General features: G+C 42.5%; 1 protein-coding gene across 1 annotated transcript in view; it reads left to right on the forward strand.

Annotated features, from left to right (window-relative positions):
- tmem161b (transmembrane protein 161B) overlaps positions 1-25,252 on the forward strand; it is an 82,279-nt gene extending 57,027 nt beyond the window's left edge. The window contains exons 6-12 of the mRNA XM_084333220.1: positions 15,524-15,675; positions 17,108-17,168; positions 17,313-17,453; positions 21,298-21,411; positions 23,691-23,865; positions 24,181-24,277; positions 24,382-25,252. Coding sequence (XP_084189346.1) covers positions 15,524-15,675; positions 17,108-17,168; positions 17,313-17,453; positions 21,298-21,411; positions 23,691-23,865; positions 24,181-24,277; positions 24,382-24,665 — 1,024 coding nt within the window. The 3' untranslated portion in view covers positions 24,666-25,252. The remainder of the gene's footprint in view (positions 1-15,523; positions 15,676-17,107; positions 17,169-17,312; positions 17,454-21,297; positions 21,412-23,690; positions 23,866-24,180; positions 24,278-24,381) is intronic.
- Positions 25,253-26,145: the final 893 nt, after the last annotated feature.

Consider the following 26,145-nt stretch of genomic DNA (forward strand, 5'->3'; position numbering starts at 1 on the left):
AGTAATCCGATTACTGATTATTGATTACTCCTTTAAAAAGTAATCCAAGTTACTTTACTGATTACTTGATTATCAGAGTAACTTAGTTACTTTGAAAGTAACTAGGTTACGAAGTCGTCGTCGTTCCCACAACCGTTTTTTTTTAAACGCTTTATTGAAAGTGCATAAATTGTTTTTAACTTGTTTCTCTGCACATAACGTAAATTGTTAAACTAGTGCTTCAGCTTCTGTACCATCAAGTATGGTAAAGCAACAGTCTATGATGCTCACAGCATTAGAGCAGCCAGCCAGTGGTTTTACAAAACCAGTGTACCGTACTTTTCGCACTATAAGCCGCACCTGACTATAAGCCGCAGCAGCTAAATTGAATGATGTGTACATATATAAGCCGCACTGGACTATAAGCCGCAGGTGTTTTAATGTTTAATTACCATATGCAATTAGCATTGGGACACAATACTGTCGGATAAATAACAAGAATTAACTCATTTACAAGTTGTATTAAGTTTAGCAAATAAGGGAACAGATAAATAACATTTCAATGCAGTCAAAAAAGCTATATTTTGATTTTTACATTTTCGGGTTTGGTCATGTCGAGTCACATATAAGCCGCACCGTTATATAAGCCGCAGGGTCGAGAAATGGGGGAAAAAGCCGCGGCTTATAGTCCGAAAAGTACGGTATATCCATTCACATCTAACAAATGCAGGCTGAACTATTCAATTATATCAACTGTAACTATTAAATTGTTTTTATAAATGTCTCTCTATAAACATACAATCAGTCTCTCTTTAACATGTAAATTAACTGTAAATCTGGCAAATAAGAGCTTTTGCTCTGCCACCATCAAATATACATTAATCAAAAGGGAAAGAAACAATCTCTCTCTTTTGCTGTTTGGCTGGCCTCCGAGTCCTCCTGTACCTAGTCGAAGCGTCGGCTAGTGAATGAATGAATGAATGAATGAGAACTTTATTAACAGATTGCAGAATGTGTACAGTACAGTACAGCTCAATACATACAATTGTTAAGGGGATGCAGACCAGAGAAAGACTTTTGTCTTGTTTACATCAGGGTCCCCCAGTGTTGTGATTCCAGATGCTTTCAATGCAATTGGATGTGCTGTTTTTAGCGGTAGACAGTATTTTGTTTCCTCCGCATATGAACGTGAAGTAGTGACTGAGGCTATACGAGCGTTTTGGGATGGAAGTCTGAACAGAAACTCACTTTTAATTTTGCCAAGCGTTTTGGGGTGGAATTCTCCGACGACGGAGCCCTGCTGTCACACGATTGGCGCATATGTCACATGACGTGCTGTGAAGACCCGCCCTACTCTGCCTCTGATTCGCAGACTGTGGATGGGGAATGTGATTGTACCAAAGCAGATGTCACTCACAGACAGAGTGTCCAGTCACGCCGCGGGGACACATTCTTGTGTAACCCTTTCACTGCCACACTACGTCACTCCCAAAAGAAAAACAGCTCAAAATGTATTTTTGACTGTCGAAAACGAAATAAAATACTGCATTCCGCCTGCATTATGAATTTATGATGAGATAGTAACGAAATAGTAATGCACAGCCACTTGGACAAGTAACTGCAATCAGATTACTGGCTTTTAAAGATTAACGCGTTAGATTACTATTTTCGGGGGAAAGTAATCAGATTACAATAACGCGTTACTTAGTAACGCGTTACCGGCATCACTGGTCATAAGTGAATTGTATAGAAACATGCACCAAAATGTACTATTGCACAACTGATTTAAATCTTTTTTTTTTATTCTGACTCTAATCTCTAGCTAGTATCGTGTATTTTATCACAGTAGCCTCCCGTGTTTAATAAACACTTCTAGCCAGGACATATCTGGACATATAAGACATATGTATCATGTTTATTTTTGTTGGCTGGGTTTGCGCATGCGGATTAAGGGAGATGTCAATCTGTTGTCGACGGTGGTAGTACAGGCGCAGTACATTTAGCTGTAAAAGCCTGATCAAGTTCAATAGCTTCTGTAACACGAACGCAACTACCGTAATTCCTCTAATAGTAACCCCGCCTTGTAGGGGTGGACGGTATGGTCTAAAATTTATATCACGGTATAATTTGAAGCATAGACGGTAACGGTATATATCACGTATCAGTTTTTTTCCGTTAGAATAATTTTTTTTGCCTGATAGGCAGGCTATATAAAGAATGACATCCTCAAGGCATGTAGATTTATAATATTTTAACTTAAAACTAGGCTACTTCTGCGTATAAAGTCATTATATTCCAAATAAAATAAGTCCCGAGTCGAGACTCCGTCCTGCTCCCATTGCAAACAGCGGGGCTGGATTTTGCTAGAAGCATATGTAGCTGCAGAGCCGCAGAGCCATGGGCGCTTTCAGGTCTGGTCACAATTCAGCCGTTGGGTGGGGGGGCGCTGTTGAGCGGGCCTGTGACCAGACCTAAAAGCGCCCCTGGTTCTGCGGCTCTGCAGCTGCATTATGCTTCTAGCAAAATCCAGCCCCGCTGTTTGCAATGGGAGCAGGACGTCCACCCGCTGCAGCCGTCGTTATCATAACACTACACACATATCATAATGTTTACAGCAAACTGTAGTTGATAACCAGGTCTGTTTTATTAACGTAGAATAATTCATATAAGAAAAACTTCCGGTTTAGCGCAATATGTAGCGCACGCATTTGGCAATAGCTCCGCTCCCACCAACGTTAATTTCGTTTAAAAACATTATTTGGACAATACCAAAAGAGATTAGACCACATCGTATGTATTGATAAGACCTTCTACTAACTATATCAAAAGACAACATGGGTAAGGATAAGGGAAAGTCGGGAAAGAAACAAGAAACGGCAACTTCAGCGGCGCAGAGCGAAACACGATCAAGAAGATACGTTCAAGGCGACGCGGGTACAGATCCGTCGGCGACAAGCCCCGACGTGGAGAATAAAGAGGAAAATACACCGGGACCATCGACTATTGTCCCCGACAGAGAGACAATAGTTGTCAACATAACAGGAGCGACAGGAACAAGCTCCATGAGAGATGGAGCAGCTGATCTTGATAAGATAATAGCAGACAAATCCATCGTCATCGACAGTGGAGAATTCGGTGACAGATATTACACGGGCAGTCAAAGTGAACGGAAACACCATCTGCAATGGCATGACAGAGATGGCAAAAGAGATAGAAAGTGTGAAAGAAGCATGCCGGAGGGAAATACAAGAGGTTAAAGATGAAGCGATGGAGAGGCTACTCGAATCCCATCGCTACCACAGGCGAAATAACATCCGCATTGTAGGGCTTGATGAAGCAGTCGATCGTGGGCAGGGACGGCCGCAGGTTTGGATTACACACACCTAAAGATGCTGAGGATTATTGGAATCGATATGGAGCAGATACCCCAAGTCAGAACGACATTGTCTGAAAACAGATAAGCCGATTCATCTCCCTCTTTCTCTGTGTATATCAGTATTAGAATGACTTTTATTGTGTTCATCAAAGTAGCAGATGATATGCAGGCCGTCTATACCAATGCGTATTGTGTATAATACGATTCGTAATACATTATAATTTCAGACCTCTGGTCTCCGGGGAGACAAGAACATATCATTGGCAATAAGATCAATCTGGAATATTCTGGGTTTATCGCTCGACTGCCCTGGGTCTCTTAGATCATTCTGGAACACAACAACAGTCTATTAGCACTAGTGTTTTCTACAACCTTCTAGAATATAATGCACCATGACAAAGAAGGCCTGCAACTCTAACATTAAACATCCGGTGTGTATAAACATAGCAGATAATCAATTGACTGAAGTTCAATCAGTCCTTAATAATATTTTAAAGGTGCTATGCATTATAAATGTCATTTTTCAGTCTCTAGCATTGTATTATAGTAATAGGAGTTCGTATCAATGTGTTTTTGGGCCTAAATACTATATTGGCGAATTCCTCAGCTACAGCCCATCCCCTCTTTGCCTCTAGTAAATCAGGTCATGTTGATTTGACGACCTGGTGCACGTCACAGGGCGCTGTTTATAGCGCACGTGATGTGATTGGCTCTGTGGTTTTAGTAATGCCCGCCTCCATTCTTGCTACCTGCAGGGTGGAAGGCTTGTCCAGAAGATCACTAATCAGCTGAAGCCTGATGCGGTTCCCTCGGTCTTCGACAGACAGACCGGCGTTAGCTCTCGGGACTCGGGAGCGATCGCTAGCTACTTAGCACCAGCCGGGGCCGGCGTTAGCAACCGGGAGCGTCGTTGAGCATTCAGCCTGCTGGCTACCTAGATCCACTTCAACCAGCGTCGCGGAGCATTCAGCCTGCTGGCTACACAGCTTGTCGGTGTGCTGGAGCCTCTGCAAGCTAACGGTAGCTGGCTCCAGGCTATTAGCACATCGACAAGCTGCTGGAGCTCCCGACGCTCGGCTGGTTGAAGTGGATCTAGGTAGCCAGCAGGCTGAATGCTCCGCGACGCTCCCGGTTGCTATCATGTGCAGGTCCTCTTCTCAGACCTGTGTGGCAAAGCACTGCACACGCATCATGCAAGCTACACATCGCTGCATGTTGATCAATGGTGGCCCACTCGGTGCATCACAGTGGGCTACTATTGTGCTAACAACAACCGCGGTGTCCGGCTTGTCGGCCGGCATGAGTGCACGATTTGGGGTGGTTCTCTCCTCCTTGTGTGCCCCCGTTCTCGCGGGTGTCCTGCCGGGGAGCTTGTGGACGCGACAACAGCGGTGGCCGTAGCGTTAGTTAGCTCATAGCTATTGTGTACCACTAGCGTTACGGCGGGCTCGAGCACCCTACGGCTGCCGCCGTTGTCGCGTCCATGGGCTCCCCGGCAGGGTACCCGTGGGGACGGGGGTGTACAGAGAGGAGAGAACCATTTTGTGTCGGGCGTGCATGCCGGCCAGCGAGCCGGACGTCGGGATATGTTGTTAGCACAATAGCTACCAAGCTAAGCTATGTTAGCTTCTAACGGTGTATACACAATATGTACAACGACACAATGATTTACATTATTACAAATATGGTAACGTGGTTGTGGCTTTTACAAATAGTGGTAACATATATATAGATAGACAGTACTGCTACATCTCTATATTTATGACATACCATATTTGTATGTAACCTGAAACCTAATCTCTGACGGGGAGATGGGCGGAGCTATTTGGTGGGTGGCTGTCACTCAAAGCATTCTGCTAGTATGGTTGGAGCCAAGCCAATAATAGCCTGCTTTCATGAGGCTGAAAAATGCTGGTTTTGAGTACAAGATTAGAAATATAAAACAATGATTATTTTTGGAATAAAAATTACAGATGTGTTACATAGACTCACAGGAAGTGTGTAAAGTTGCCCAAATAGTGCTAGGAATAGCAGTGCATAACCCCTTTAAAAATCAACCACACCTAAACGTATGAACACAACAAGGTTATTCTAACAATTTAAGTAATCACTCCACTGATGAAGAGACTGGCACATTGAAGCTCTAAAAGGCTCTGCTTTTCTATTTTATCTAATCACTTAATTCGGTTCTAGTGGCTTCTCCACGTTGAGTATATTCTATCTCTCATTCCTTATCTTTATCTTTTTCTTTTTTTATTATTCTATTTTTTCTCTTTCTTTTAACTTACATTGTTCTTTTCCATTGTTCTTCACATTAAGGTGTCAATATTTCTCTACAATCTTTTCCTTTTTCCTGACTTTCCTACATGTTAGTAGAGGGTTCAAATGAATATGTCGATGAAAGTTTATTCTCTTTTTCTTTTTTTTTTTCACTTTCATTACAGTAAGGGAAGGTGCAAGACCAAAAGCGACATTCTATTGTATTAGAATGAAAATGTTAGATCCTATGGCAATTAGCATAGGAAGATTAGGATTACAATGCTCAGTTTGGGCAATCCGGTGGACTAAGGGAGAAAGTCATATGCGGAGGATGTGTTTTTGGAACACAGGCCTGTACGACTCTCTGGGCGAGGGGAAAATAGGGGATTTTTATTTGTATATATATATGTTTTTAAGCTCGGCTCTCAACGGGACCTCATTAATTGGATGTACATCTATTGTAGCTTCGCACTCCAGAAGCATTACCAAAAACTACACAAAAACATGCATAGATTATGGCTAGTTTGAATATAATGATATGGAACACCGGTGGGATAAACAAACAACACAAACGCAAAAGCGTGCTCACACTGATGAAAAAAAGAACATGTGGACGTGGCTCTACTAAGCGAAACGCACATTTTAGAGGAAGACATAGATACGTTAGCGGATAACATATACCATAATATTAGTCACTCTTCTTTTGGTACGAGAACTCGAGGTGTAGCCATAGTCGTCGGACGTAAATTAAATATCGAATTAAAAGGGGTATGGTCGGATGCTGAGGGGCGTATAACTATAGCTAGGATTGTACATAATAACAGGAAAATAGCGTTGGCAGCGGTATATGCCCCAAATTTGTACGAAGTGGGTTTCTTCACTTCACTAACCGTTGAAATGTTAAACCATCCCGAGTACTCATATATAATAGGTGCGGATTTTAATGCCATTTGGAATCCAAGGATGGACAAATCTTACCTTGCCTTTTCCAGCGAACAAAAAAATTCATCTAAAGTAGGGATGCTCGATATTGGCTTTTTTACCGATATTCCGATATTGTCCAACTCTTAATTTCGATACCGATACCGATACCGATATCAACCGATAGCGATATATGCAGGGTTTCCCCCCAAAAAAACGGAATAATTTCAGGTAATTAATAATTTCACTGGATGCATTCAAAAGGCGTTCTAAATGTAAGCATTATCTGTGCAAAATATGATAATTAAAAAAGTAAAAATTAACATTACATATCTCTTGTTGTTGAATTAAACCAACATGCATACTTTTGACAATAAATAAAATAAGAATTGGTTCTTACTTGCTTGCCTGGGTAAATAAAGGTTAAATAAATGTAAAAAAAAAAAAAATGTTTTTACCGATACCGATATTTTCCGATATCACATTTTATAATATCGGACATCCCTAATCTAAAGCATTAAAAGATTGGTCAAAGACTACAGGGGTAATTGATTTATGGCGTTCACTTAATCCCACGACCCGAAAGTACTCCTGTCGATCGGCGAGACACAACACATTATCCAGAATTGATTACGTCTTTGCATCCCTGAGACTATTTGATAAATATGAAGTGGAAATGATACCCAATGCGCTTTCAGATCACTGTTATTTAATCCTAAAAGCAACATTTGGTATACTATCTTCCCGGGCCCCAAGATGGCGTTTTAATACTATGCTGCTTAACAACAAGGAATTCATTACACAACTCAAAGAAACTCTCACAGTATTCCTACGGGATAATGCAAACGCGGTGCAAGACCCCAGAATATTATGGATGTCGGTAAAGGGTATGATCAAGGATTTCACGGATAGATTTTCCTCCATATTGCGCAAAAATCAATGCACAAAACTGTCTGAAATGGAAACGCTTTACTCAACGTTATTTAATTCTTTAAAATACAACAACTCAACTAGACTAGAAAATCAAGTTAACATTCTAAAGACAGAGATCAATGCAATATACAGACAAAAATCGGAAATGCAAATACGCAGCACAAGACAACAGCAGTATTTCCAAGGTTCTAAACCTAGTCACCTATTAGCCATGCGATTAAGAATTAATGCAAAATTTGCAGATATAACTGCCATTAGAAAACAACAAGTACTTGTAACAGACCCCAAAATAATAAACGATACATTCAAAGAATTCTACTCCGACTTGTATAATTCAGAAACGACCTTTGATCAAAACAAATTGGACACATATCTTAATCAAATTATTCTCCCTAAACTTTCGGAGGACGACGCTAAACAGTTAGAAGAACCGATCACATTAGAAGAACTCAAGAAGGCCATATCCGGAATGAAAAATGGTAAGGCTCCGGGAAGAGACGGTATCCCATCAGAAATGTACCTTTCTTGTTGGGACATATTTGGACCCTTATTACTAAATATGATCTTATACTCAGTCAAGGAGGGGAGCTTCCATAAACACCACAATATCGCACTCATTTCAGTCCTTCTCAAAAAAGACAAAGACCCCACCGAGTGCGGTAGTTACAGACCTTTAAGCCTCCTCGGAACCGATGTCAAACTGTACTCTAAGGTATTAGCCATCAGATTGCAAAAGTATGACGTCTTTAGTTCATCCTGACCAAACAGGCTTCATAAGAGGTCGCTTGATCAATGATAACATAAGACGAATACTGCACGTACTAGATGCAGACAAAGAGGACACCACACCTAAGGCGATGCTATCCCTGGATGCTATGAAAGCATTTGACAGGCTGGAATGGTCGTTTCTATGGGCAGTATTAGAAAGGATGGGGTTAGGAAAAGGATTCATTGATATGATTAAAGTAGTATACAAGGACCCATCGGCCATGATTACAACAGGCACATTCATCTCCGAAATCTTTCCGGTATCACGCTCAGCCAGACAGGGTTGCCCTCTTAGTCCCGGACTATTCGATCTATCATTAGAGCCTTTAGCACAATATATAAGACAATCCCAATACATAGAACCAATCGTAATCAAGGACACACAACATAAAATTAGTTTATATGCGGACGACGTAATATTGTTCATGCAAAACCCCAACACCACATTGCCGCATCTACTCAAGTTGATAGAGAACTTTGGTGATTTATCGGGATTTAAAATAAATTGGCCGAAGTCGGCTTTCCTTCCTCTTAACATCCATGCAAAAAAAGACACAACCCTCCCAGGTGCGATACCCATGGTAAAACATTTTAGATGCTTGGGTGTGGAAATATTTCCCACCATAAGACAAATGGTGAAGCACAATTACACAAAAATACAGAACAAAATCAAAGACGACCTGGACAGGTGGGCAAAACTTAAAAACTCAGTACAGGCAAGGGTATCAATAGTTAAGATGGATGTATTACCAAGAATCAACTTCATCAGCTCAATGCTACCGTTACCCCCTCCAGAGGGCTACTGGAAAAGATTACACTCCTCCACATACAAATTTATTTGGAATAACAAACCACCTCGCATAAAAAGATCCACCGCACAGAGAAATAAAGCAGACGGTGGCATGGCAGTTCCAGATTTTTTACAATATTTTAAGGCTTTCACATTAAGACCATTGACAATATGGTTTGATCCCCAGGCTTTGGTATCTTGGAGAGAATTGGAAGAAAACATAGTAGCCCCACAGCGACTGAAGGACATAGCACACACTAAACTTTCAATCAAGCACTGTGAGTGGAAATTTGGCCCCATAATTACCCATGCAATCAGAACATGGCGGGAAACACACAAAAAATATCCTAACCCTCAAAAATGGCATAATCACACTCCCATATTCAATAACAATGCACTCTTAATGGGAAAACGTCCTATAAGATTCCCTATATGGGAAGAGCAAGGCATACACTCATTAGGGGATATTTTTAATAACCAGGGCTTCTGTAGTTATGGAGAAATATGCACAAAGTTTAACCTCACCGAGTCCACATGGCTTTTTTACATACAGTTACGCCTATGTTTGAGGTCTCACGGTGTTCCATTACACATACCAGTTGAACACCACAGATACCACAAATTTTTCTATGAAAGAGAAACATTGGGAGGTTTTGTATCAGGTTTTTATTATCAATTACTAACGTCCTCGTATGAAACCCTTCAACTAGACACTGTCTGGAGGAGGGATATTCCAGACCTGGAAAGTGACTTTGATTGGCAAGAAGCATGGGCAAATGTCCGTCTTACATCAAGGAACCCGGACCATCAACAAATCAATCTTAACTATATTCACAGGACATACTTGACTCCTATAAGACTGAACAGAATGGGCCTGAAACAGGACTCAAAATGCTCCCAATGTACAAATGGAGACGAAGGGACATTTATGCACATGTATTGGGACTGCCCACCAGTTAAGGCATTCTGGAAAGATGTGACCCATCAATTATCAAAACTCGTATCTTGGAATATACCAGTACACCCCTCTGTATTGCTTTTAAATGATGTTTTTGAGTTTGCAGTAAATCCACAGCTAAAGAGATTGGTCTTATTGGGTATCACAGTAGCTAAAAAACTGATCGCATCACGCTGGTTTCAACCGGAAAAAATGTGCCGGAAAGTTTGGTCTCTTACATATCTTGATGTGATATATCAAGAAATATCTACTGCAAGAATTCTGGGTCTCAACGAATCCAAAATGTCAATGTGGGTAGAAGTGGTGGAGAGAATAAAAGCTAGCTTATAATGGTAGTGTCTGGTTAGGAGTGAGGGATAATGGAGGTACTATCCAAGGAGGGGTCCGGGAGGGGGGGGTTCGAGCTGGAGCATGTGTGTAGGGTTTTAGAAAATAGGTATTAGGGGTATGTCCTATATAAACATTTATATAATTGTTAATTTCGCTGGATATACACTGCATACGGTTAAAATGTTGTTATAGACTTTTTTTTTGTCTTGTTTCTGTACTTGCATGTAATTTTAACCACCTTGACTGTTAGTTTCATTATGTGTTGAGTACTGACTTTTAATAATTTTTGTTTTGCAATAATAAAAAAAATATAAAAAAAAAAAAAAAAACGATAGGGAAATCCCTTACCTTTCTCCACTGGTTAAAAATGCCAGGAACTGAAATTGAAACTTGCTGTGAGCCGCAGTGATATGTGTTTATTATGAAATGACAATTGCGTGTTGACACGCCCACTGCGCGAAGCCTCCTAAATAACTTTTTCCAGTTTGCACATATCTATCTATGACTAATTCTATCTATTTTTAGGGGCAAATGCGATTGAAATAGTCGCGCTGTGGTTACATGACGTCATTGCTATTTTAGAGCTGCCCTACCGGTTACACGGTATAGTCAAAATCCATACCGTAGAGCAAATTCATACCGTTTATACCGTATACCGTATACCGTTTATACCGTCCACCCCTACCGCCTTGTATTTGTTTTAACTGTAGCGGGTACCAGGCTTGTATTAGGATGAGGCATGTATAAGAGAGAGGCCTATATTTCTCATTTTCAAACGGATCATAATGAATAAATCAACATTTTGTGTCAGTTTGAACCCAGTAAAATGTACTGCGTTCATTTATTGAAACCAAGTACTGTATGAAATAGTAAACGGTGCAATTACAGGTGGTCACTGGTCATTTCAACGTTTTCAAAGTGAAATCAAGTAACTTTACCTTAGCAGCTCCGGGTGCTGTGGGTAGCAACGTTAGCTCCCATGGCGTTAGCCAGTTGGCAGCTCCGGGTGCTGTGGGTAGCAACGTTAGCTCTCATGGCGTTAGCCAGTTGGCAGCTCCGGGTGCTGTGGGTAGCAACGTTAGCTCTCATGGCGTTAGCCAGTTGGCAGCTCCGGGTGCTGTGGGTAGCAACGTTAGCTCTCATGGCGTTAGCCAGTTGGCAGCTCCGGGTGCTGTGGGTAGCAACGTTAGCTCTCATAACGTTATCCAGTTAGCAGCTCCGGGTGCTGTGGGTATCAACGTTGGCTCTCATAATGTTAGCCAGTTGGCAGCTCCGGGTGCTGTGGGTAGCAACGTTAGCTCTCATGGCGTTAGCCAGTTGGCAGCTCCGGGTGCTGTGGGTAGCAACGTTAGCTCTCATGGCGTTGGCCAGTTGGCAGCTCCGGGTGCTGTGGGTGGCAACGTTGGCTCTCATAACGTTAGCCAGTTGGCAGCTCCGGGTGCTGTGGGTAGCAACGTTAGCTCTCATAGCGTTAGCCAGTTAGCAGCTCCGGGTGCTGTGGGTGGCAACGTTAGCTCTCATAGCGTTAGCCAGTTAGCAGCTCCGGGGGCTGTGGGTGGCAAGGTTGGCTCTCATAACGTTAGCCAGTTGGCAGCTCCGGGTGCTGTGGGTAGCAACGTTAGCTCTCATAGTGTTAGCCAGTTAGCAGCTCCGGGTGCTGTGGGTAGCAACGTTAGCTCTCATGGCGTTGGCCAGTTGGCAGCTCTGGGTGCTGTGGGTAGCAACGTTAGCTCTCATAGCGTTAGCCAGTTAGCAGCTCCGGGTGCTGTGGGTAGCAACGTTAGCTCATAGCGTTAGCCAGTTAGCAGCTCCGGGTGCTGTGGGTAGCAACGTTAGCTCTCATAGCGTTAGCCAGTTAGCAGCTCCGGGTGCTGTGGGTGGCAACGTTGGCTCTCTTAGCGTTAGCCAGTTAGCAGCTCCGGGTGCTGTGGGTAGCAACGTGATCTTTTAGCGTCAGCTGCTTTCAGCTCTGTTGTTGTTGTGTTACGTGCTGCGCGCGACCCGTGTTCCATACGGAAGTAAGGTGAGGTTCGCTCACGTGTATATTAGTAACCCGGTTTGTATTAGGAGGCCGGCTTATAATTGCTTAGCTCAACAGCGCACCCGGATATTAATAGAGACCCGGATTTTAATAGAATACAGGTTACTATTAGAGGAATTACGGTACTCTGTACGATGCTATTGTTGTTGTGATGTTGGCTGAGTTTGCACATGCGGGTTAAGGGAGAGGTGGGCTATCGCGTCATCGGTTCAGGAAAAGGCGCGTATCGCTTGTAAAGACGGCGACGCAAGGGGACCGTCTACAGTTTTGCCCACTCTGGGAGCCGGTTTCAGAAAATAGCATCTTCAGGCTCCACAGTTCCGTGTGGATGAAAGGTGCATACGACCGAAATCAGTTTAGTCTGGACATGGCCTATGTCTCAAACGTTATACCTAATGACATCACAAATGTTGTGATGTCATCGGGTTTTTGGAGAGAGTTTGTGTTCTCTAATATTACACTTATTTATAAGTGTGAACCTGGTGGAGGTTAACATCCCTCTGTCTCTTTGAGAGAGAAGGAACCAGTCCTGCTTGATAGTGTGGAGGCTCTCCCTCAGCAAGCTGCTTGAGAGTAATGGTTATAAACTGACGGACAGAGCTTCGGCTGGCTTGACTGCCAACACCTGCCTGCTACACAGCTACCTGTTCTGCCGAATCGCTGTGGTTAAATAATATGCATTATCCAAGGATCGATTTTTTTTTCCCATGCTCCCTTGTCCGGTCCAGTCTGGTCTGGTGGTCTGTCATTTCCTGCCCACGTTGAAGATTGGAGGCCCAATTTTCACAGCCCAGTAGACTGATTTGTTTTGAGGGAAAGGGTGAAATGGATGTAGAGGGAAGACCCTCGGCTAGGTGATTGATAATGATGAAGAAGAAGATGATGTCGGGGGGTGTTAATGGCACACTTTATTTCTGGTTTCCCATCTCGACCGTGGTGGGAATGTTGAGCAGCCTGGGGCTGAAGCCTGGACATGACCTTGACGTCACTGTCGTCCTCAAACAGCTGTGTCTGAAGGCACGGCACAAACAAGAGTTTACTTATTAGCTTTGAATTCAGGAATTTCAGAGTGATTGAAATATTTACAATTATATGTACTGTATGTATAGTTTTTGTAATGTGGCTCCAGAGTTGGCTGATGCAGCTGTAAATCGCCTATTGGTAGCCTGATGTTGGTTGGGTTAAGGGACATTGTGTTTTTGTAATGTGGATATTTCAAAAAAATATTTGTCAATGTGGCTCCTGAGTACCACTGGTCTAGAGCATTTAAACGTGATGGAACAGCAGCAATAGTTGTGTGTGGACTAGAGTGCTGCTGAAATCTTACATCATTTTACATTATGGTAATTTTTATGACATGTAATCTTACATGGAAATAACCAACCAAAAACCTAGATGACCCTTTTGATTCATTGTATTTTGTGAATAAAACACTTCCAATTCTGGTCTAGGGAAGGAGAAAACCCTGTGTATCACTTGCAGAAAAGCTGCAGTTACTTTTGGTAACTGCTTAACACTTTGAATGCCCAAACCAAGTTTTCTCGGGTTTACCTCCCGCGGGTTGAATGCCCATAACGAGAATATTCGTTTTTCTCGTTTTTTAAAATTTTTATTATCTGAATTCATATTTCATCAACCGAGTCTACCGTTGGTAAATCCGCCACCCCCGGCGCTCAGATGTGAAAAGAGCGCCCCCTATCGTCTCCCAGATGGTAATTCACCCTTTTGGATTGGATTCAATGAAAATGAATGGGGGAAAAAAGACCCGGACTCCACATTTTACTTCTCACGCAAGCAACCGGGGCCGATCAGCTTCATGCTGGACCCTCAGAGCAGCGGGGATTATGCGTTTTACTGTATACGCGGTGGATCAATAAAAGGATCGATTTTTGGAATGGTCGATCAGGAATTGGAATAATCCATTTGGATACCATCTGATCTCGGGTAAGGAATCTATTTTACCAGTATTAGGACCTTTTTTCACGGAGATATAAGCTTTCCCCCTATATGTGATATGGCTGTTTTGACTGTGCGAGTGATCAGGTAATAAGAGAACCGATTTACAGCTTGCGGCACCAGCGTTTTCCAATGAACCAACGATTCATAAATAGGCCGAACAATGACAACGTTCTAGAATATTACAGTACATCAGCGTTTAGCAGGGATTATTTTTTTTCTTCTTGAAAACGAGGGCTTTTCAAATTGATATAAAACGGAAATGAACTGATAAAAAAACAATCCGCTTCGACAATGTTGACTGGAAATGGGTCATTGATAATGCGACGGGCAGATTAGACACATAGCCATAATTTAAAACATAGATTAGGCGATATTAACGTTAACATTGAAGTGGTGCTGGGCATTCAAGCACTAAATGTGCGCCCCCTGCTGGGCATTCAAAGTGTTAAGGTTGTTGACGATGCTTCCGGCTCAGAAGCACATTAGCGGTGCCACCGTTGGTGGTGGCTCAAACAAGACGCCCGCCTTACTCTTTTCAGACGTGGGCTGGCTCTTAAGTGGTCAGTTACCTTTTATGCGGCTGTCTCCACTACACTGAATAAAGCCCACAGAAGAGAGACCTCATAGGATTGATTACCATTCCGGGAATGGATTGAAACGGAGTGAAACATTGGCATGCTGTCACCTGGAATGTTGAAAGAGAGGCCGGGTTCCATCTCCATGGAGACGAAGGCCGGCTTTGGAAGCATGCGGTGTCCCTAGCCCTCTGGAACAGTGCGGATAGGAACAGCATAAAAGGCCATTATGGCCACTGAGGCAAGCAGCCCTGCTGAAGACCAAGTTAAAGAGGGAGGGGTGTGGGGATGACTGGGGTTGAAGGGCCACTATGCATTCATAAACCCTGAAGCCATTTGTGTTGAAATGGAGAACTCTCTCTGTGTGTGTGTGTGTGCGTTTGTCTGTCAGTCGGTCTCTTGTCTGTTTCCTGACATTTCTGACCTGAATCTCCCCTCTGGGATAAATAAAAGTTTTCAATTATGGTATTGGGTCGATTGCAGAATCCTGTTTTCTATTAGTCTGTGTTGAACACTGATTATTACACGGTGTACATAGAACTCGTGTAGCTAGCCTGGCCATGTCCTTGTCGTCTACTGTTCTGTGTGCTGTGAGCTTCTACTGTTGTGTTTCCTTGACCCTCTGTCCCCACAGTAAGGCCCTCTTCTCTCTGACGGCCCACTACTTTAAGCTGGAGGAAGGGGGCGAGCGCTCGCTCTGCATTACCTTCGGTTTCTTCTTCTTCGTCAAAGCCATGGCCATCCTCATTGTTACTGAAAACTACCTGGAGTTTGGCTTGGAGACCGGTGAGTGGCCCTGCACCTTGTATAGATGCAAAGCACCTCCTAGACTCAGGATTTAAACCTGTACTGTGGACCTTAAATCCTTGTGTTGTGTTAATTACAGCTCAATGAAATTATGTAGATGGGGAAAATAGAGATAAGCATTGGGATTGCAATTATTTTGTCTACATCATTGCATCGAGCTGTAATTAACACAACACAAGCATTCGGTGTCCTCCTGATGACATCACGGGAGGAGATATTCAAACTCACTGACTCTCAATAACTGTCAAACTAAACAAAGGTGTGCAGTTTAGAGCTTCGGGATATATGTGAGAAGTGCCCTTTAAGGAGAGACATGTTCACAAATCTAAACAGAATTTCTAATAGTTGAATATTATAGTAATAACATAAATTGAACCCTTGCGCTGAAGAACCATACAAGTCAGTTTTGAAATTCTTTGGGACAGCCCATGTATTTGCAGTAAAATCAATCCAAATCACTTGGACTATGAATATGTATATATATATATATATATATGGTTCTTCATCTTGAGGTACTCGATGTCCGTGTCCTCTTCTATTATGTGAAAGTAATGTTGTATTGTGTGTTTCTACATGTCCTCTTCTATTATGTGAAAGTAATGTTGTATTGTGTGTTTCTACATGTCCTATTCTGTAATGTGATGTTGTATTGTGTGTTTCTACATTGTGTGTTTCTACATGTCCTCTTCTGTAATGTGAAGGTGATGTTGTATTGTGTGTTTCTACATGTGAAGGTGATGTTGTATTGTGTGTTTCTACATGTCCTCTTCTGTAATGTGAAGGTGATGTTGTATTGTGTGTTTCTACATGTCCTCTTCTGTAATGTGAAGGTGATGTTGTACTTGTATTGTGTGTTTCTACATGTGAAGGTGATGTTGTATTGTGTGTTTCTACATGTCCTCTTCTATTATGTGAAAGTAATGTTGTATTGTGTGTTTCTACATGTTCTATTCTGTAATGTTGTATTGTGTGTTTCTACATGTCCTCTTCTGTAATGTGAAGGTGATGTTGTATTGTGTGTTTCTACATGTGAAGGTGATGTTGTATTGTGTGTTTCTACATGTCCTCTTCTGTAATGTGAAGGTGATGTTGTATTGTGTGTTTCTACATGTGAAGGTGATGTTGTATTGTGTGTTTCTACATGTCCTCTTCTGTAATGTGAAGGTGATGTTGTATTGTGTTTCTACATGTGAAGGTGATGTTGTATTGTGTGTTTCTACATGTCCTCTTCTGTAATGTGAAGGTGATGTTGTATTGTGTGTTTCTACATGTGAAGGTGATGTTGTATTGTGTTTCTACATGTCCTCTTCTGTAATGTGATGTTGTACTTGTATTGTGTGTTTCTACATGTTATGTTGTTTTGTGTGTTTCTACATGTGAGGCAAACCTTTTATATCTTTTGTCTCCCAAGGTTTTGCAAATTTCTCTGACAGTGCTCTACAGTTTCTGGAGCACCAGGGCCTTGAGTCCCAGTAAGTACAATATTACCTTCCCATTATCTCCATTTTGTCTCCTCCAAGAATACCATTTGATACACCTTAGAGAACGTGCTTTATTGTTCTTAATGACCGTAATAAAACTACAGTCATATTGACCATATCTGTTTTCCTCCATAGGGGTCCCATATCCAAACTCACTTTCAAGCTGATCCTTGCTCTGCTCTGCTCTCTGATTGGAGCATTCTTAACTTTCCCTGGCCTACGATTGGCCCAGATGCACCTAGATGCCCTCAATCTAACCACAGCCAAAGTTACACAGTAAGTCTCCTCCTCCTTCACAGCAGTGGAGGACTGTATAGCCTCGTTCGCACATGAACTCTGGACGGAGAATCAGGTGCTGGAGTTTTGCACATGTAGCACAGATGTGTTCTCTCTGACAAATGTGTTCTCACACTTATTTACTGCACGCTTGGTTTAGGCGAGGGGCGGCACCTACAGTAGGTAGAGTGAGGGCATGACGCAGAAAGGGACCTCCTCCCAAAAACAGGATTCTACGCCATGAAACTGTACTATTGTTGACAATCCAAAACGTTTGTATTACTCATGAACTGTTAATTTATGTAAACGTTTTTGGATGACGAGCAAACGGTGTTTCATATCTCTCATCAGTCAGACAGCGGAGCGAACTGGCCAGCATATCACCTTGATATTTCAAAAGTCTCCCATTTCAAAGCATTATTGAGCAAACGCTGACCTATTTAATGAATTATGACCACGTAATAATAATTTCATACAGGCTAATGCTGTGAGAAGCACACATTTAATATAAAAGTACGACTTTGCTGCTGTCTGCGAGGCGTGCGCCTCCACACTGTCCCTTTTTGGATACATTTTTTTTGCAAACTCAATCTTTGTTGAAATTAAATTGAAGATAATTCGATTTTATCCACAACCCATAGATTTTTATTTGAGGCCCAACGTTTAGTAGCTGATATTAGCTCTAATGTTTGGTAGCTAATGCTAGCTAACGCCAAAGTAAATAACTGTTGGACACTTTACATTGTGGGGAAGATTAGGAGGACTGAAGGCCATCAAACATGAGTAGGCCTACAGCTATATTTAATACAGTCCCCCCACCCCCTTCATACAACACTAGACTGAGAATAACTCATATTCTATTATTTATTTGTATTACCATGGTCTCCGATCGGAGGCTTTTCTTAACAAACATATGATCTCCTTTAATAATTTATTTTATTTTCATAAAAAAAAAACTAAACAAAACGTGTGCTTGTGTATCAGTCCATTTCCTATATGAGTACTGTAATGGCAAATAATAGTGCAGTTGCACTTGTCCCCTTCTATCCTGAGTGCTTCAGATGGGATAAGAGCGCTCTCCAGGTCAGATGAAGCCTTTCTCTGTTGGGGTAGGATTCTATTTCGGAGCTCACCATGGGGCGTGTCTATGACCATGAGAGAGGGTGCTGAGGGGAGAGCACAGATAATCCACTTTGGCGTGGCAGACCCTCCCTTTTCCATCCCCCTCTGAACTGTCAGGGGCTTACACCCTCAGACCCTGTCCCAGGCCGGGATTACCTCCCAAGCCCTTCAAAAACTATGCTAGGCTACCTACCATAGGCCATTTATTCACCACTTTCTGGAAAATGGGCATTGACAATCTGACCTTCTCTCATTGCCCAAAAAAACCTGGACGAGCTATAGTGTACAGATAGTTATTCCAGAAAGCATGCTAACAAACTACAATGATGCTCTAACCCAGGGGTTCCCAAACTTTTCAGGCCGCGACCCCCAAATAACTGTCAGAGAGCCCCCCACTATTATAGGAGGGGGGAAAAGAAGAAAAGATTTTTTTTTTTATTTTTTTTTTATAAATGGAAATGTATGGTTGAAACATGCACACGTTCAAACACACACACATTAATAAGAATTGGAGGCTTTTAACCAGGGCCGGACTGGGGAGACATTCAGGCCAGGAAATATAGTGCAAAATATAGCTCCAGTCAGGCCACTTTTTAAGCAGGGGGTCTCGGGGTCCCCCACCAGGAAATTTCTTGTTACAAAGACTAAATTTTTTTATTTGTACCCTTTAAATGCCAGTGTTTGTGATGGCATCACAAATTATTGTTAAAAAACAGGCTAGCATATGTATGATTAGCAACAACACTGATTTTTTTTGTAATGTCGGATTGAAAATAATACAATCTTTTATTCAACTTCAGCCCTGATCATAACACCACATATTCATTTTATAATTCTAACCCTTTAAATGCCAGTGTGTGTGACAGGGTTTCCGTTGTCCGGTAATTATCGGTTTTTGACCGGCAAAATCTGTTGAAGTCCGACATATTTAAATCTCTCCGGTCATAATGTCTGTGAAAATAATTCCCTCTAAGAACAATTTGAATTGTATTCAAATAGTTACATTTGTTTCATTGTTGCTTCACCAAGCAGGTCTAATAATGACAACGATGTGTGTTCTATTATGATGTGTGTAGTGTTCTGATAACGACTATTGGTGAAGCGATGTCGAGATTCATTTGGTTTGGCAGCGGGAGCTAGATTTGCGAGAAGCATGCAACTGCAGAGCCGCAGAGCTGACAGTTGTGCACGCACAGTGCAATACTCCAATTCAGCCATTGGCAATTCGGCTGTTGGGTGGGTGGCGCTGCTGAGCGGTCCCCAGACCGGACCTGAGAGCGCCGCTGGCTCTGCGGCTCTGCAGTTGCATACTATTGGAGTGTTCTTCGTTGGGACTGGGAGGTGGAGATATAATAGTCATCACGCAACGTTTATATTTCACGATAATGTTGCCGTCTCTCTCTGCCAAATTATTCGCTTGATATAATTAATACAAATGTCCAATATAACTGAATTCGTTAGCTCATAAAAATGTGATTATAACACTGCTGTATTTAATGTCGGGCCGACTGCCCAGAGACACCTATTTGATTTAAAGTCAGCAGCAGCACGGAGTCTCTGGACTTATTTGATTTGGAATATAATGACTGTATATGCAAAAGTAGCCTAGTTTTAAGTTAAAATATTATAAATCTACATGCCTTGAGGATGTCATTCTTTATATAGCCTGCCTATCAATTGTTTTTAAGCTCAATAAACTCTGACCGGAATTGATCCCATTTGTCCGGTAGATTGAAATCTTGCAGGACACTGAGACCGGCAACAATTTTTTCTAACGGAAACCCTGGTGTGTGATGGCATATATTTGCAATATATCAAAGGCAAAGTAGATTTTTCTGGGGGGGATTATTACAGGCTAGCATGTGTCAATGATTAGCAACAACAGTTTTTTGTAAGGGTCCCGCCTCCACCAATCACATGCGGCTCCCTTTGTGTGTGTGTGTGAGAGCAAGAGAGAGATAGTTCTCCAACTTGTGTGAGTTGCAGTGATCAATGTTCCCCACCTAGGTTATCTAACTATTGCGCTGCTGCAACTAGAAACACTGGTTCAATTCCCTTGACATTCTCAGTAGGGGTATGAATCACCACGATACCATAGTCACAATAATGTGATATTGCGATATATTACCTTTTTTCAACTGAAAAATTATGTCCCCAATGGAAAACTTTGTTAACATCTATATACATCATCGGTTTTATTTAATAAGATAACGTTTTCAGTCTGTTCACCTCATTCCAATACATTTTATTATTGCAGTATAATGGGATTGTAAAGCAAAAACGAATGGAAATAAATACATTTAAATATCGATACTTGGTGTCACTGTATTGATATATTATCGGCATGCAAAATAACGCAATATATTGCTGTATCGATATTTGTATCTGTGTGTGAAGTGTTGTCGAGCACCAATGTACCTGCCTACTGAGCACGGACACAAATATTCTGCAGAAGACTGTGGGATGGGACACATTATTTATACACAAGACTGTTCCATTATAAGTTTGAATCTACCCAAATGCCAACCCCTCATTTTATTTTCTCATTTAACTGATGATAATCCATTCATTATCATAAAATTGCATTGTGCCAGTACTGAGGTCTTTATTATCTGTGACATGAATTGATCTAGAGCCTGGTGTCTAAGCTACCCCTCTCTCTCTGCTTCTCCTCTCTTTCTCGCTCTCTCTCTCTCTCTCTCTCTCTCTCCTCCCCCCACAGGACTCTGCTCCATATCAACTTCCTGGCCCCTCTTATCATGGTCCTGCTGTGGGTGAGGCCCATCACCAAGGACTACTTACTGAACCCCACCTTGGGGAAGGGAAGTGTGCCTTTGTAAGTAAAGCCAACGTGGCATCAGAGGTTCTCAAAGATGTGGTCCGTAGACCCCCAGGGGTCCTCGAGAGGGTTCCAGGGGGTCCCCAGCTAAATGAGTAATAGTTTAATTTCACTAATATTTTATTCACTAGAAGTTAGCCAATGAGGGAATACAATAAGGACTATTCTGACCATAGGTGTCACTCTCTCCACACACACTTCACTCTCTCCACCTACATACATTATAGACTATGGAACTGGGGACTAAATCACATCTAAAAACAATGATCTTCTCAGATGGGGGTCCCTGAGACTAATTCAAATGGGGGTCCCTGACATGTCAAGTTGGGGGTCCTTGACATGAAAAGGTTTGAGAACCAACCATATAATGAGACACTCGGGGAGCTTCCAATGGATAAATCCGTAACACTAAAGATGGCGGCAACAATGAAACTGCTTGCTACAGAACAAAACATATTCAGAGAACATTATTAAATGTGATGTTGTTTTATCTTGAGTAAAATTATAATGTGCTGCATTTTGAGGTCAAATCAATCACGATCTGGCAATGAGTGGTTGCCATGGTAACCAAGGACTCCTTGTTGGATGGATGGCGCATCTGGAATTGGAGGCTAGCTTCCTCTCAGGTGTCAAGGTCATTGCTGGCTTTGTGTAGGCTTATGTGTGTTCCATTGTATTGATGTTTATTTTTTTTATTATTGATTTGAATGAGGTCTTCATATGTTGACAGTATTGTCACTATCTGACAGCTAAATATGAGTTTATTCATTCATAATAAAAAGAAATCTTAATTTTGGATGGTTTGCTTTCCAGTGTGATGAGACTTACATTTTAAATTACAGGTTATGAAAGTTGGGAAGAGCCGCACGGCCCGCACCCCCCCTCTCTTTTCTTCCTCACATTGTCTGTAATAGATTTACTCAAAATAAATACATCTCTGAATGGTACCCTGTTCTGAGTAGAACAACGTGTTACTAAGCGAGTTCAAGTTGCTTAACCACTGTCGGTAGTTGGTTTTCTCTTTTCAAGATAATGTCTGATAACATCCCCCCTGTGTTGGTTTGTTCTGCATTTTGTGGTATTTCTGGCTTTCTTCCAATGCTGTCGGTGATACAGTCAAGGTCGAACCCAGGTCCATCCTCCCAGTGTTTGTCGTTTGAACCCAGATCCATCCCCCCAGTGTTTGTTGTTTGAACCCAGATCCATCCCCCCAGTGTTTGTTGTTTGAACCCAGATCCATCCCCCCAGTGTTTGTTGTTTGAACCCAGATCCATCCCCCCAGTTTGGCAATCCAAGCAATAGTTGCAGCAATGAAGTAAAGAGTGAAGAAAATGTGAGAAAGCAGGATAACGGGGCTTGTTTGTAATATACTAATAACAAACTTTATTTGTATAGCACTTTTCATACAGAAGTAATAATAAAAATAGAATAGACAGAGTAAAAAAGTGCGGTTTGATGAATGAACAAATAAATATAATGTGTCAGCTGAAAGTGTCTACCCACAGTCTGCAGCCTGGGCAAACACTAACTCTGCTGGTCCAGCTCACCAGCATCTACCCACAGTATGCAGCCTGGGCTAACACTAACTGTTGGTCCAGTGACAAAACACACTACTGGTTTTCAAAATCAAACAAGAGTTCAGGTTCTCCATATGTGGCTGTTCCTTGTGGCACTGGTGTCTCACGTCATTTCTCTCAATACAATGAGGTCATTAGTTCTGGCCCTCCAGCATACACTCAATAAATGCTTAACCCCATATTTCTCTCAATGAAACAAGCTTATAAAAAGCTGAATCAAAGGAAAGAGAATTGGAGAAGGAAACGGAGAAACCCCCACTATCCCCCTCATCCCTAACAGCTGTTTGCTGTTAAACCCCAGATCCATCCCCTCCCAGTGTTTGCTGTTTGGGGAATGAGTTGCATCATGTTGTGCAGCCCTCATCCCTCTTTCATGTCAGTCACTTGGCCCTCTCTTCTGGTCTTCTCTCCCTCTGGCCCATTTGTTGGAGTTGCTCTTCACTTATCTGATCTTTCTCTCTATCTCTCTCCCTCTCATATACACTAATAATTCAATTATATATACAATTATGTTTCAATGATGATGCCTACATTTTCTGTTCTCTTAATTGATCTTGGGGACTTGACTTTGACTTGAGTTCTGCATTGTAACTTTACACACATGACTTTGGCAGGTGACTTTAAAGTTGGCATGAATGACTTGTTGGGAGTTGACATGAGACCTGACCTGTGCCTCTCTCCGGTCCTCTCGTCTCCCAGAATGACTGAGGAGATGTACGACACACTGCGGTTGTGGGCTATCCTGCTGCTGTGCGTGCTCCGGCTGGCGATGATGAGGCACCACCTGCAGGCCTACCTCAACCTGGCCCAGAAGGGCGTGGAGCAGATGAAGAAGGAGGCGGGGCGGATCAGCACCGTTGACCTGCAGAAGATGGTGAGTGGCGGCCAGTCAGCCAATTGGAATGTTTCCTGGATGGACAGAACTTTGAAAAGAAAATAACAAATCCTTCTCATTGGTTTTCTAGTGTAATAATTTTTTTTTAAACGTATTCTCTTGATTTTCTACATTTTCTTCACTCTTGTCTTGTCCTGATCACCATGTTATTTGAGTGTTGTAAGTGAGAAGGAGGTTGTAAAAGTGTTATGTCATGTTACAATATCTCATAGTCTTGCAAGGTGCTCCATTTGAGAAGTGATAGGACTGTAAGCCCATATTGCAATGGCACATTTTCTTTCTTCCTGCCCCCAGGTCGCTCGTGTTTTCTACTACTTGTGTGTAATAGCTCTGCAGTATATGGCACCACTGGTGATGTTGCTGCACACAACCTTGCTGCTAAAAACCTTAGGTGAGTCATCCGCCATTCATTAGCAATAAAGTGTTATTTATTTGTACCTCTTCATCTCATGGCCCCACCATTTCTTTGTCACCATTTCCTTCCTTTTGTCACAGGTGGACACACCTGGGGGGTATACCCTAAGGATGACCTACCCTGCATCCACCAAATGTACTCTGACCCGGCACCGGTGGCAGCTCCAACACCGGCCCCGGTGGTGGAGGCGGGAGTGCGGGTCTCTGTAGCCCAGCTGTCTATGGCCCTCGGGGGACTGCGGACTGTGTTCAGCCCCTTGCTCTTCCGGGGCCTCCTCTCCTTCCTCACTTGGTGGATCGCCGCCTGCCTCTTCTCCACGTCCCTGTTCGGCCTCTTTTACCATCAGTATCTCATGGCGGGATAGCGTCGGCGACCCTGGGTCACGGGGCGGCGTCCCGCAGGGCTCTGTTCAAGGCCCGGTCAGAAACGACTGCCTGGCGACTACAGAGCCCTGGTGACAAGTGTAAACTCCCTCTGACCGCCTGGCCATGACATGACTACTTCAGAGCTCCTGGTTCAAACCCTTGTGCTTCCGCCAGGGAGGACTCTGAACTCTCCTCGTTGTTGTACTATACTACCTTTTTATTTTGAGAGCAGGATTCACAAACGTTTAACAAAGACACTAAATAATATGAATGAGAATATTAATGTCAATATACAGACGGTGGCAAACGTATCTGTACTGTCGTGAGAAATGGGGTCGCTTTGCCCTATACTAATGCTTTTTGTATGAGCGGGGGGGGGGCACTATCGCCTAGTGATTTACACTGTTTTAAAGTTCAGCCCAGCCAGCCTACGTAGGACAGCTTAAATTAAAATGGACCTATTGGTTAATTGATCACACATCTTGTATACAAGAACAGTGTGAAGTCGCTGACCCAACATCACCAGGCTAATTTTATTTGAGATAATCTGGTTAGTGATAAATGCAGCTGCCTACATCTGAATGCATCTCAGTTGTTTATTTTGTGTGTGGGTGGGGGGGGGGGGGGGTCACTCACCCAGTGTCCACACCTGTAGGTACTGTACCAATTCCCCCCAAAAAAGTCCCTTTAAACTAAGGAAGATTAGCCAGGATAAACTAGACGGGACCACTACAGAGTTGACCCTTTCTAATTGGAGCCATAATGATGAAAAGGTATTTATTCTCCACTGTAATAGGGAGGTGTAGTCTGACGTCACTTTAGTTTCCCGCGCGGTCCACCCGTATAGGGATTTATCATTGGGAAAATGTATTATCGGCTATTCTAATAATTCTGCCTCATGAACATTGGCAAGCTTTCCATTTTTGCACAAAATGAGTTCCCTTCTATCACAACATTTTTTGGTTGAAATAAAGTTAGTTGTAATTTTATTTGTCGTTAAAAAAGAACTACACTTACCAGTAGAACGCCTGTCTTTCAGTGCTGTCGCCTAATACAGCCAGGAGTCTACGCTGTGGTGACGTGAGTCAGCAGCGCCAAAGTGAGTGTAGTTCCTCAGTGAACGAAAACATAAATAAACATATTTAGCTACTTCTATGATTAATTGCGAATTTTCATGTTGAGCTATAGATTGTGAATGAATACACACAGAAAGGTACACCATGCCAATGTTCATGCTTTATTTGTTTTAAACGGGACGATTTAGAAATGGGCCCATTAGAAATACATGGCAATTTGAAGGAGGGTGGACCGTGCGGCAAACGCCAATGACGTAACCACTACACCTCCCTATAGAAGCAGTATAGGGCGCACAGTACATCTAAGACCTGCAAGCCCATCAGGTTGTATTGCCATCAGATGGGCAACATCTGGTATCTCAGAGGAAAACATTGAGAATCTGGTGGTGTTAATGAGTCTCAA

Source organism: Notolepis coatsorum (genome assembly GCF_963971535.1).
Source record: "Notolepis coatsorum genome assembly, chromosome: 1".
In the NCBI taxonomy this organism is placed as follows: Eukaryota; Metazoa; Chordata; class Actinopteri; order Aulopiformes; family Paralepididae; genus Notolepis; species Notolepis coatsorum.